General features: G+C 35.6%; 2 protein-coding genes across 2 annotated transcripts in view; one reads left to right on the forward strand and one right to left on the reverse strand.

Moving 5' to 3' along the window:
- STARD9 (StAR related lipid transfer domain containing 9) overlaps positions 1-13,712 on the forward strand; it is a 98,917-nt gene that overhangs the window by 58,562 nt on the left and 26,643 nt on the right. The window contains exons 17-22 of the mRNA XM_052696120.1: positions 1,677-1,728; positions 2,583-2,720; positions 3,617-3,699; positions 4,719-4,822; positions 6,996-7,043; positions 13,387-13,574. Coding sequence (XP_052552080.1) covers positions 1,677-1,728; positions 2,583-2,720; positions 3,617-3,699; positions 4,719-4,822; positions 6,996-7,043; positions 13,387-13,574 — 613 coding nt within the window. The remainder of the gene's footprint in view (positions 1-1,676; positions 1,729-2,582; positions 2,721-3,616; positions 3,700-4,718; positions 4,823-6,995; positions 7,044-13,386; positions 13,575-13,712) is intronic.
- CDAN1 (codanin 1) overlaps positions 12,082-13,712 on the reverse strand; it is a 57,685-nt gene continuing 56,054 nt past the window's right edge. Inside the window, exon 34 of the mRNA XM_052696121.1 lies at positions 12,082-12,918. The gene's annotated coding sequence lies outside the window, so the exon portion shown is untranslated. The remainder of the gene's footprint in view (positions 12,919-13,712) is intronic.

The raw sequence follows: 13,712 nt of genomic DNA on the forward strand, positions 1-13,712 counted from the left end.
ATTGAATTATCTTAAAAATATGGGATTTGTTTTCACTGTTTTGGAAGATTTTTCACAAACTTTTGAAGATGAAGTACTCCCAGAACTGAATGAAGTAAACTCCCTCATTATGCTTCTCTAATTTGCAGTGGGAATTCTATCCTTAGTCAGGAAACACTGTCAGAAGAGAAAAACAACATAAAATTACTTACTGATATGAAGATGTACTTTTGTATGTTGAGGTGAAGTTATGCAATCATTTATTCTGAATGATATGCCTTTTGATTTATTTATTTTTTTTAGGTAGACTAATCGATATTAAATTAGGAAAGAGAATCAATATTTAAATTATTAGCTCAGTAGCATTAGAAGAAACTTGAAATAGGTCTTGTTTGTGGCTAGTTGGTCTGCTTTTGTCTTCAACTTTAGTTAGTTGCTTGCATGCTGTATGCATCCTTGCTCTCAGCTGCAGTTTTCAGTTGTACCTAAACTCATCTAAATTCACTCCACTGGTTGGGATGCATTTGACTGTTGTGAATTTCATAAGCCAATACAGCCATAGTACAATTTGCCAAATTAAATTGTATTTCACGAAAGTCATTTTAGAATATTGTAAAAAAGATTCATCTGGTAAGATAATAACTGTCTCCTTGCTTAGTCAATATTGATGAAACGTGATTTGGGAGTTAATTTACTCTCTTTGCAGAAATCATGTGGTGCTAGCTCACTTGCTTTTGTGAGGTAAGTCAGAAGTCAAATGGATGATAAGGTTTTCTACAGGTGGCTATTTGGTGGTTGAGTCTGCTGAATGTTAAGCTGACGCTCCCTCCAAACCATGGAAACTGGTCATAATCTAGCCATCTGCCTCTCCAGCAAGGATGGAGGTCTCAGCATGGTTTGTTGCAGAGGGATTTGTTCGTTCAGTTCCTCACTGTTCAAAGATCCAAGCTATGCGAGGAACTGAAAGGTATTTGTGCTCTTGACCTCAAATACAGGAAATCAGTATGATTTATTTGTAATTACCTGTAACTGTATCATCTTACAGTAATGCACAACTTCCCTTTTCCAGTTTTGAGGCTTCCAGTTCTTACTTCTTGTTTCAGCTTTAATCTAGGCTTTAATATGATTTGGAAGAAGTTCTCCAGTAGTGGATACTTTGATGAATTCATAGTCTCTGACATACAGTTCCTTTATAAAACTTAAATTCAGTTACTTTTTTTTTTTAATTGTGAAATCTAAAAAAAAAAAAAACTGGTTAACTGAATAATCATATTGTGACTTCTTTCTTTGTATGTGAGTAATTCTAATAAAATAATCTTGTTTCTGTAAAACAAACAAACAAAACAAAACAAAAAAAACCCAGCTCACTATAAAAGTTCAAAGCATCAGAACATGTGTTCATGTTCAAAATATTTGTCTTCAGCGTGTTCCAAAAATTATGTACTGAGGGTTACTCCATCTACTGGAGTCATAAAAGAAACTGACATAGCTGCAGGATAAGAAGTAGTTGCATCTCTATAGCAGACCAAGTATTATGTGTAAAGTTTGCTCCAGAACTGAGAGGGTTTTTTTTTTTGTTTTTTTTGTTTTTTTTTTTCCAAATACTTGCTAATATTCCAAACCAGAGCTTTTAATCCTTGCATAGAATTCACCCTTGATAACTGACTTATTATATTAGTTGTAGTTTTTTATTTTAGGAAGGAACAACCAAAATTGGAAGGAGTGATTCAGACCAAGATCAAGACATTGGTAAGAGAATCATATTACAGATTATTTTATTGTATGTTCATGTTGAAACAAGAGGCTTACATTTGTCTTTGTAATATCTAGCTTATGTTTCCTTTTGTCAGTTCTCCTTTTAGAAGAAGGTAAGCAGAAAAGGATAATTATGTAAGTTGGCTAAGATCTTTCAGGGTTTTTGTTGTTATTTTTTGTTTTTTTGTTACTGTCTGAAAAATCAAAAAGCCAATGGAAGTGACTGAGGTCTCTTTAGCAGTTTCTTCATGCATGTTAAAGTCTATGTTAGAGTTTAGAAATATCTCTGTCCAACATCCAAATCTTGATATATCCTCTCTTAAACAAGCAGCACAGGTGATTGTGATACTCTGTCCTAGGAGAGTTGAAACGCATTTTGAGTATTTTTATATCCTTATTTTCCTTATTTTTCACAGTAAGAATCTCAAGATAATAATGATTCAGATCAAAACTTCATACTGAAATAGGGCGCTTTCTGGAACTATAACTTTCTTTGTTTCAAAATTTTGTTCTAATTTCTGTTTAGTAAGATTGTAACCAATAAATGCTATAATAGCATTAAGAGGAATTTGCACACCAGCTTACAAATCAGAAAGCAGCTTATGGTTTTCCAGAACAAGAAATATTTTGAAGGATAATTTTGTTTTCAATTGAGCTTTTTTTATGATTTGGTATTGAGCTAACAATCAACAATGACAATTGGCTGTCCTTTTTCTGCAAGTGAGACAGTTCTTTGAGGTATGAAGTGTGCAGTCATAGGGTAAAACCATGTGGCACTCCAATCTTGAGGAAAATACAGGATACCTGACCCCTTGAACAGGTGAAATAAAATCAGGTATACATTCTAGTTTTGAAGGGGCGGTGGATCGAAAAAGACCACTGTATGATAGACAACAACTGTGGGATTGTGACATTACGACCACTTCAGGGAGCATACTGCACTGTGAATGGATGTGAAGTCACTGGATCATGCCGTCTGTCACAAGGTAAGGCTTGCTTTTTCTGTGAGTCGTGCATTATAAACAACCTATCTCAGGAGTTTAGAGACAAGCATTTACCTAGCTCATGCAGACCTAAGAAATACATCTTTCAAGCTACTGCTGTCTAGCACTGCAAGGCTTGATGGCTAAAGCTTCCAGACTGGAGCAATTAAATGAACTACCTACAGGAAGTAAAATAAAGACATTAGTGACAATATTAAGACAACTTTTGGCAGCAGTAGTTTGTAGCCTCCTGAGAAGAAAAAGCCTGTAGTCAGAGTCAGTGTTGTGGAAAATAGTGGAGGCTGGCTTCAAGCCAGCAGACTACTGATGATTGGATATTATGGTTGAAATGATCTTCAGTTTATTCATGGTGTGTTTGGGTAAAGAATACTAGCCATTCAGTCATAGGCTACGATGAATAAGCTTAGATGACATGTATTGGGCTATCATGTTTTAGGGTTGTGTTTAAAAAAATAAAAAATAGAAAATCCAGTTACTGGGAACTTGGATTGTATAAAAACAACTTTCTGATAATGCATTTCTTTGTTTTTTTGGTATGAAGTCATGCTGGTATTTAGTATGGGAATGGGGAACTTAATGCTACATTGGATTTGCAGAGGACCCTATGATCAGTTTGGATGCCATCATTACAGAATGGTAACTGCCATTCCTTGGTGGCAAATTTTAAATAGTTCTCTGTTCTGTAAATGTTAGAAAGTTGTTGGTCAGAATATATATATATATATATATATATATATATTTTTTTTTTTTTTTAAACAAAATATTTTACAGTACTTTAAATATGCAGTAGTCTTTACACACCAGTCTAAAAATCTGAATATTCAGGGCACCATTTGTTATATTATGTCTGTAGGTTTCTAATTCATTTTTGTTTACAGGGGCCCTTGTTGTCCTCGGCAGGTCTCATAAATTTAGATTCAATCACCCTGCAGAAGCTGCTGCCTTAAGGCAAAGAAGATCAGTAAGTTCTAAGGATCTGCATTTTTCTTTTCTAATTCTCCACTGATTTCCTGATTCTTATTGATTTTCCGTTTTGTTTTCTGTCTAAAAAGGGTGCCTGAGAAAGGTAATATTTCTTAACATCATCAAGTTTGCTGATTTCATTTCCTGCACCTAATGGGCTATGGTGACATAAACTTTGTTGGAGGACACTATTTCTTCATTCAGACGCACTTATCAAATGAAGATGCAGATCCCTTGAATAATTTAGCATTTCCTATTTCTAGTCATAACTACAGTGGGATTGAATCCTAAGGGCAGAAGATTGCTGTGAAGAGGCTAATTTAGAGTCTTTCCATTTTTGATTATTTTCTGAATTATTCCCTATATGCTGACTTTTCACCACCCTTAATCACATGTACTAACAGAAATGGAAAATTTTCAGGATTAAGTGCTTGAGTGTTGTTAGGCCAGAAGACTTTTAATTGTTACATACTCTGGAAATAGGTATTTATTGGTACAGTAATCACAAGAACTAACTGCTGCAGGATACTGTTTGCTCAGCTATTTAAATATCTCCCTCTCCCCCTAAAGAAAGAAAAAGTAGATTTTCTGATTTAAGACATAATCATATAAATGATACTGGCAATAAACTTCCTTTTAAAACAGTATTTTACATACTGACATTTTGTACTCACTACTGTCCTCTTGTACTTCCTTCTGTGGTTGAGATAAAGGGCTTAACTTCAATTTGCCTTCATCCTTTATTTCTTGAGTAATACAAGATGCACTACATTAAAGTAGAATTGCAAGAATGGGTGTCCTCAGTAACCAATTCTTAACAGCTTTATAGATTACTGAAGACTAAGCAGAAGAACTGTAAGTGTGATTATAAGCTCACTTGGGAGATATTATTATGCATATCCTGCATATTATACATCATGTGGCATGCAGCACTTAGCAGCAACAGTATGACTGATGTGTTGCAACTTCCTGGATTGCTGTGATATTTTTTTTTCTTCTCTATTCTTACATGCTTAGATTAATGATGTCCCGCCTATTTTGAGTTGTGGAGCTTTGGACTGGCTCAACTTAGATGGAAGTCATACTCATTCTCCTCATTATATCCTTTCTTCTTTTCAAAAGTAAGTTTAAAAATATAAAACAAAGCTATTTCTCCTTTAATACAACCTCAGAAACAAGAACTTTGTTCAGGTACAACTGAGTTGTATATATAGTAAGTCCATTCATGTTTTCAGCTGGTCAGAACCAAATAAAACTGTTCAGGAAAATGCATCAGCTGAACTACTAATTTAAAAATGTTAGGATATTCAATCAGTAAACTTCAAGAATTATTTATTGATACGCAGTGAATGTTAATGTGCAATCAAGAAAATGCTTTGATTGAGACTGTCAGGCTGTCTTAATTCAGTTCACTTGCACGTGTGTATTATGTTTTTTTTGTTTACAAGCTAATGTATAATTTTTGCAATGTTCTTCAGTGCACAAAAGGACTTTATCAAAATGAATCAGGATTTATGCAATGTGATTATCAATTCACTTTTCCTGCTAATTTGTTCTGAAAATAAGGTTTGTTTGATTATAAATTCCCTGTAGCTCAAGAAATATCAATCCCTTCATCTCAGAGGGCAATTGAAAAGTTTTTGGGTTTTTTTAAAGTGAGCTGTAAATAAGGCATAGGCTGCTTCCAAAGTGCTGAAGAGCTGCTCATATCCACAACATCTAGTGTTTGCATTTCTTGAGAGAGGCTTTCTGAAAGGAAAGTATTGGTGTGATAAAGACAGTGGTTAATTTATTCAGGTATATCAGGGAAATGAATTAAGTTACCTCCTGTGTTTTGGTGTGTAATACTGTAAGAGTATAGGAGAACTAAATGTAATTGGGTTCTTTTTTCTTTTTTAATTTCTCTCAGCCTGGCACATTCAATTGACCTGTCAAAGGCAAGAAACAGCCATCTTCTCGTTCATATCTGTTGATAGTTATGCTTCTTGCTAGTGTGTTTTTGTGTGGTTACATACTGGGAATCTTATCTTTTTCTGGGGAAGTATCTCATCTTGTTTTTATAAGCATAAAATGTTTTCCCTGTTTTGAACATCTCTTCATCCTTCTATTCAAGTGGCTTGCTTTCCACCTTGGGTAGTGTGTTTATATGTGCTCTCTTTAACTTACCTAATCTCTGCACTTATTTTTTTAATTTGCTGCAGTGGTATTTTCTGTACAAAATGGTATTTGATATTTATTTCTTTATTTAGCTAAATTTAAAAAAAAAAAAACATGTAAGAATAATAGCTTTTCTAATGATCTCAGAAGTAGATACCATGTCAATCATTGCATGGGTTTAAACATCAGCAGTGGAGCATTTGTTATAGAACTAGCTCCTAGATACACATACAGAAATCTGGAAGTCTTGCAAACAGCAAAGCATTGCACTTATTTTGCTCTTTTTAACCTGACAAAAATAAAGAATAGTTCTGATTGTTGTTTTTTTTTCAGACTGTGTTCAAGTAACAGGTTCTTTTGTGTTGATCAGATTTTCAACTGTTTGGACAGGGCTATGCATATTACATAATATAACTTTACCTGAGACTTATCCCAAGTGTTTCAAATGATTTCTTTACTAGAAATATTACTGTATTGCCTTCATGAATGTTGATCTATTAGAGAATTAAGCTGTACACTATGTCTGAATTAATTTTCTTTCACTTGATGTAATCCAATGATTATTTTTTTTGCCTTGAGTAATTATTTTGGCAAAGGCAAGCTGAACTGATGCACTTGGTCTTCCCTTAAAATAACCAGCAAGCCCCTCTCTGTTTGGACAAGCAGTTGTGCTCATGGAGGGAGTTATGATTAAGATATACAGCCTAGGATCTGTAATATGAAAATAAAGTGAGATAAAAAATCATTTAAAATGTCTAGCCTTTGCAAAGTCAATGTCAGGTGCTAAAAATGGGAGGTACTTTATAAACACTAATATAGCACTCAATGAAGTACACAGTGTGCTTATTTACTAAAGCACTAAAAAAAAAAAAAAAATCTACCTAGCACAGTGTCTTGTCTCAGTCAGGAAGGTCCTTAGAGGAATTATAAAAGAATGGGGTAAGCTATAAGTATATTTCATAGAAACACACACACTCTTAATAGTTCATATATGCTTTCCCAGCTGCTACCAGTCTGCATCTTAGAACATTCTTATACTCAAAATTATAACATCATCTCTGTGTTTAGAAGTATTCAGTGACGTTTTCTTGCCTTCTCTTTGTACATCTTTGTAATTTCCTACTTTTATATTTACAGTAAAAAATGTACAAACTGTAAAGAAAAAAAGTGTTCTCCAGAAATAAGGTAAGATACGTCTAAATCATGCTGAATAATTTGGTCTCTCTAGCTTTGCCTTTTTCTTATTCTACGCTTCCTCCAGAAGAAGCAAGTAGGCTCTAAGCTTTAATTTGACTTTATCACATTGAAACAAGAATCTCTACTTGCAGCTGAATTGTAAGCATGCAGCCCGTATTTCAAAACCACAACTGCAGTGGGATTTACAATAAATTTGATGTCAGTAGTAGGTCCTGTAAATACTCGTTAGTATATCAGAATTTCTTTAGACTAATTGAGTTCTCTGCTTGTGAGAAGAAAATGGCTTATGGAAGAGTCCAAACAAAAGACTTAGCATAGAACATGGTCAATTCATACAAAGCGGGATGACAATTACGCACAAAAATCTTTCTGAAATTGTTGGGCTTCTGTGCATTTAGAAATCTTTCATCAGCAACTGATGGTATTTTGGTTTCCTCTGGAGTTTTTATTTCAGAACATATGGACATACATTTTGTTATAATCATTACTTAAAATCTTATCTCCTGTGCTGCCAGTAATATTGCAATGTTTTGCTCATCTGCTTTCGTTGGATTGAATCACCAGTTCAAGCTCTAAATATATATTAAAATATTTTCAGAAACAATAGAGAACAAATTTTTACTGTTAAGCCAAAGTATTTAAACTTTAAGCATGAAATTTTCCTTGAAAAATGATAGGATTTGTTGCACTTGTTACTTTTCTGCTTGCTCATATACCCCTGCGCTTCACGTTTTTGATGCTCACTGTCAGCAAGCAAACACATGGAAAGTTTGTGGCTGGCAACAATGATTGTATGACAGCATCACCACATACCAGTAGATAATGAAGTTGGTAAATGTCTTCTCCTGAAAATGCAAGACAAAAACAAAACATAAGAATGTGGAAAAGGAAAGGGACAGTAAAGAGTATCTCTAAATAAAGCATTTGATACTGGAGAACACAACAGAATTTTCATGCTACTGTGGTACACTTAAAATGTCCTGTTGTTACTTGTAAAAATAATGTCAGTGTTCGTACTAACGCTAGAGAATTCCCAAGTGCCATACAAATACAAGTTAAAGAAGTCTTTTGCAACCCTTACTCAAATATTTCACAAAGAAATTCACTGTCAATTACAGCAGCTCCACAAGTTGCAGCAAAATAGTGTTTTAGCAGGGGAACTGGTTCTATATATGACAGAAATCACAAAGGGAAAATCTGCGATAGAATGTAGTTACAGCTGAATTGGAATTTAGCAATGCAGCAGTGACCTTTAATCAAGTGTGTCTGTGTCTTGTGCCTGTGACTTCTTGCCAAAGATAGCATAGAAGCATATTTAAAAGACTGCCTTAACTAAGTCATTACCTTTCTGTTGCTTTGGGGGCATTAAGTGAAGCAAAAAGAAGTTTCTTTGAGAGAGCTAAAAAATGAAACAAAACAAACCTGCAAGCAAACCTGCTAATTGAAAATCTGAATGATATTTTATGTGGTGGTAAATTTCCTTAACAGGGATTCCTTTGTGCATATTTCTAAATGTTCCTTATTTCCTAAAATTCTGACTGCTGGCAGTTGTTACTGATTTCTCATTTCCATCTCCTGCCCCTCACCCCCCAACTTTTGCTTTGAATTGTGTGAGCAGCATTGCTTCAGAGCTCCTTCATCATTCTTCCCTTTGCTTTAGGGAGGAGGAGAGAGAGGTCTGAGCCACAGTGATAGGCAGAAGCAAATGCACACAGTCTTTGCCAGTCCTGTGCTGTGTGCTGCTTGCTGCTGTGTGATGCTGAGGCCCTGCGGGAAGGGCCCTGGGTTGGACACGTGTAGAGGGAGGAGGAGAGGACAGAGCAAGGGGGGAATGTATATCAGAGGATGGGCTGTAACCCTGACTTGTGATTGCTCTCAGTGCTGGGATTTGCAACTGTGCAAAATGCCTTGCCAACATCTTTTTTGTCTGCTTTATTATTAACTCTTCTTTCCCTGGAAAAAAATCATTAGTAAAAGAAAAAGACTTGAACATCAGGCAGACAGAGAAGGATGGGTGTGCTAACCTGATTGATGACCTGACTGATTCCTTTAGGAAAATGGCAAATCTCAGCTTTTAGCAAGTATTCCTCGCTTTTTCTTTTTCTTTTTCTTTTTTTTTTTTCCACTTGAATTTCTCTAGCTGAGCCTTAAGATTTTGTTGCAGAAAACCTTCTGCCTCAGCACAGAGCTATCGCTGCCATAGTTACTGAAAGCTGCATTATGCTGTAGGAGCCGCCAGCCTCTGCAACAGCAGTGGAAGTGTTTGGGGAAGAGGGGAGGAGAATTGCAGAATAGGATCCCGGAGAGCTGATGACAAAACAGGCTGGAAAAAATGTGGATTTACAGATGGTTCATTTAGCATGCGTCATGCAAACTTTGTGGAGAGAAAAATGAGACGGAAAAGCAATCCGGCAATATGGGTATAATATGAAGATTTTCTTAGTAATTTGTTATCCTTATTTTAAGATTGTTCTCTTTCTGTTGTGATTTTAATTCCTGTTTTTAAAGGCTTACTTGGAGGGAGGGGTAACTGTTGACACTTCTTGACGCATTTGGTATATCTAGAAATCTGCATGCTTTTGTGAAATATTATGCAGTGTTGCATTTATTTTTAATGCTGAATGCCAAGTTCTGTGAAATAAGGATTTTGTTACCTTTGTCTTGATATCAGCAAAAATGAAACTGTTTGTCTTATGTTTATCCTGGGGTTATATAGCTATAGCTAAACTGGGGAAAGGTTGCTGTGGGAAGGAAGGAATACAAGCAGTAGCAGAAATGTATCTGTGCTTGATTCCTGTTTCATAGGATTCCTGTATTTTAAGTCTACATTTAATGCATATATTACATATATTATATATTGTATTTATATAGTTATATAGTATATATTAGTTAAGATATTTTAAATAAATGACTGATTTTTGCCTATTTCAGAATATTATATTCTTATGTTAATTTGATTGATATTTGTCTTTATTTTAGCCACTCAAATACCTGTTACAGAAGCTCTTTTTAAAATTGTGCACTGGGTGATTTAGCCCCTAAGTGGGCGTGAATCTGTTGTTTTCTTTTGGGGCTACTGTCATCTCATTTTTGAGTTTAATTTATGGTATGATTTCTATAAACTATCAAGGACGTGTTGACATGACATAGTGTATTCAGCAGCAGAAAGGGAGCATTCTCAATTCATGGTTTTGGTATCAGCAGTTCCTGAGATAGATCTGTATCTCGAGTCCAAACCAGCCGGTCATTTTGCTCTTGTGGTCAGTATCTGACAAGCAGAAGAAAAGCATTCCCTGTTCTGCCATAGTACCTGTGTTATGTAAGTGGCTGTGCCTGAATTTTCATAATCTTTTTCTCTCGCTTGAGAAAGCTATTTTTAAAAAGCAACTTTGTAAAAAGCTTTGATGTTCAATCTCCTGTATTCGGAGCTGTCCTTACTACCCTGACTGGCTTTTGTTGTGTACTGTTAAAAATTAGGGGATAGGAGATGAGGCAAAAAGGAACTGAAATAGCAGCAGAACTGCAATTTATGTATGTACCCTCAGCAGTGGTGAGACAGTCAACCTGCCTTTTGTTACAGAAACTTTCACCATAGAGAACTGTATCCATCAGCTACCTCACCAAAACAAGGCAGCAATAGTACCGTGATGGTTGCTGTGATGTTTCTTTTCCAAGATTTAAAGCAAATTATGGTTATGCCTGTGTGCTCTTTGCCCTTATGGGGTGTAATGATAGAGTGGAGCAGTAAGCAATAACGTTTGTTTGGCCTGCATTGTGTTCTGCTTTATGTGCAAACACGTGTGCTTATTGGAAAAGATTTTACAGTTTCATGTTAGATCAGCAAAAAGCTATTAAATCTGCATGAGGGAATATGCTAGTGCTGCTGAGAACAGTAAACACCACATTTCTGTGTCCATTGTTTGCACTGCTTATTCTCCAGTTCATTATAATATATGGCTGGGAGTTGGGAGTTGGTTTCAGCATTGTTGGAAAGTATGAGCCTGTTACCCTCTCCCAAATGTAAACAGATGTTACTTAACTACCTCTGCAAGCATTTTTTGAGATCTTAGAACATAACACATTTTTCTAAAAGAAATTGTATCTGGTTTTAGTAAGTAGATGCAGAACAAGAATTCTTTGTCTACTCTTCTGCTAACAAACTCTGCTTTTCAGCATTATTGGCCACGACTTATTCTATTTCCTCAGTCTTATATAGAATACTGTTGATAATGTTAAACAAATAGAGTTAATCTCTTCTAATACTGAGCTTTCTGATGTTTGATGTGGTTTATGGATCCTCCTCGCTTCTCTTGGATGAACGTACTTTGTTTCTTTTGCATGTGTCTCAAACTAAGTGACTTTTACAAGGTCATGTGCATGCAGTCTCAGATTTTCCAGATGTGTTACCATCACAGATATCAGATTGTCAGACTAAAGTCTATTTCACCATAAGTAGAATTAGACTTTTTGCAGAGACTTTACGTTTACAATTGCTGTTAACATTTATTACTTTAATGTATTTGCAAGAGGAGGCTTCAGCTCACATAAAAGCTCTCTTGAACTAAGAAGTGCATAAGTAGTCCTTGCCCTGAAGGCCTTGCAGTGTAAGTGCATGAAAGCACAGAGGTGATATAACTGCTCCAAAATCATTGTGATTGTCTATGTCAGAGCAGTAGCAGCATAATAACCTCCAGGTTATATTACTGCTCCATTACATTTCTCTGGAAAATACACAACATAACCTGGAAGCCTAATTTGTGGAAAGCTTCCTTCATAGTTACAATAAAAACCATGGGAGCTCTTCTGAAATGAAACCTTTTGGATTTTGTTTCATACCCAAAAACTGATTCTTCCTTAGTTAACCAGCCTACATTTAAGCTCTGTGTTTGTCCCCCCGTAGCTGATTTCACTACAAACAACTGAAAATCTCGGGTATGAAGTGGCCATAGGAGACCCTTCAGTGCAGCAGTGAAGTGTCTATTTAAACCTACTTCAAGTGAATAAGAAACCAGGGAGTCCAGTCCTATTTCCTGGAATTCAAACACCATTTATTAAATAGAAATAAGTATACATCACAGATTGTTGAAATCTTAGCAGTCAAGCCAAATACAAATGGATCTTGGAGATCCCTATTGTAATTTGTTTCTGTAAGTCTCAAATAGACTCAAAAAAGTTAGAAAATGGAAGGGACAAAACTTTTACTCAGATTGCTTGCACCATGTAAGGTAACAGAACAGAACATGCTCCTCTTCTGTTATTCTCATCAGCATTACAGTTACATAAACATAAAAAACAAACTGAATTCTGTTTTTCTCAGGTGAATGAAAGAGGGTCAATAATATTTTCAATTACTGAGAATCTTAAGTCATTTATATAGTCAGGTTTTCCTGCTGCTTCCTAGGAAAGTGAAAATGAATGTTCAATCTAGAGGGACTCCATCAGATGTGAGGATGTTAGCTGCTTAATTGCTACATCTGCTTTGTCTGCTAATCTGGTACATAAAGTTGTTGCTATAGAAATAGCTGCTTCAAACACATGCCTGTGGTTGTAGATAGAGATTACAAATAAATCCTGATGTAGCAAAGGTCAGAGGCTCGTTGGCCTTGGATTGATAATGATTTTACAAACAACATGACATTTGGTGCACAGTCAGGAAACAGGCCGCTTGGAGGGACTGCATGGAGTTGTTTACAGGATAGTAACTTTTCTGATCACCGTTCTACTCCAGATATAGACAGAGCAACCTGCAGTAGTTGCATACGAGAGAGAGTTGGGTGACTGAATTCTTTCCTTGGTGCTGCTGGAGACCTTTGATGTAATCTCAGCAATTTCCATATTTCTTTCCAGATTTAAGATTTTTTATCTTAAAAAACCTTTTTATTTCCTTAAAAACCTTTTCATTTCTATTTCTGTTTATTTTTTTTAAGTACTTGGGTGAAAAACATCCTATATTGTGATCATTAACTTATAAAACATAAACGCCACTTTCCCATTCCCCGCTTCCCTTTGGAAGCAAAATGACAAGTGACGTGTTTTTTAAATTATTTCTATTGTTTTCTTTCTGGTGATGGGATTTTCAGTTTCACTATAACAATTTTCATGGTGAAAGCTGGCATCTCTGACAGTTCCAGGACTGTGGCCTGCTGTGATGTGCATATACTCTCTACCATCACGAGTTCTTTGTGTAATGCACCCTTAATGAACAAAGCAATATCCAGAATATTGTCTTTCTTTAGTAAGTTTTCTTTCTTTAGTAAGATGACGTGTTGCATTTACAAATGCTTGGTATTTTTTTCTTGTTTAAATTAATTGCCAACATTTTGAACTGCAGAGACATAGATGCTGTGCATGAAGAGTACAAGAAGAAACTGAAAGAGCAGGAAGCTTTCCACAGAAAACAAATCCAACAGCAGCAGCTCTATGTTGAGAATTTAAAGCAGCAGATCCTCAAAGGACAGGTCAAAGCAGAGAGAGAACTGGAAAATGACCAAGCCCTCATCAACCAGCAGATCCTAGAAAGTAAGCACCTGCCCCTCCCTCAGGTTTCTTCTGTAATTTCATCCTCTTCGTGTTTTTGTCTTAGTTAGGCTTTGTATTGTGGTGGAATTTTTTGTTGTTGTTGTAATTTTGTTGTTGTTGTTACTATTGTTTTTTACA

The sequence above is a fragment of the Tympanuchus pallidicinctus genome, unplaced genomic scaffold (assembly GCF_026119805.1).
Source record: "Tympanuchus pallidicinctus isolate F22 unplaced genomic scaffold, pur_lepc_1.0 scaffold3, whole genome shotgun sequence".
NCBI lineage: Eukaryota > Metazoa > Chordata > Aves > Galliformes > Phasianidae > Tympanuchus > Tympanuchus pallidicinctus.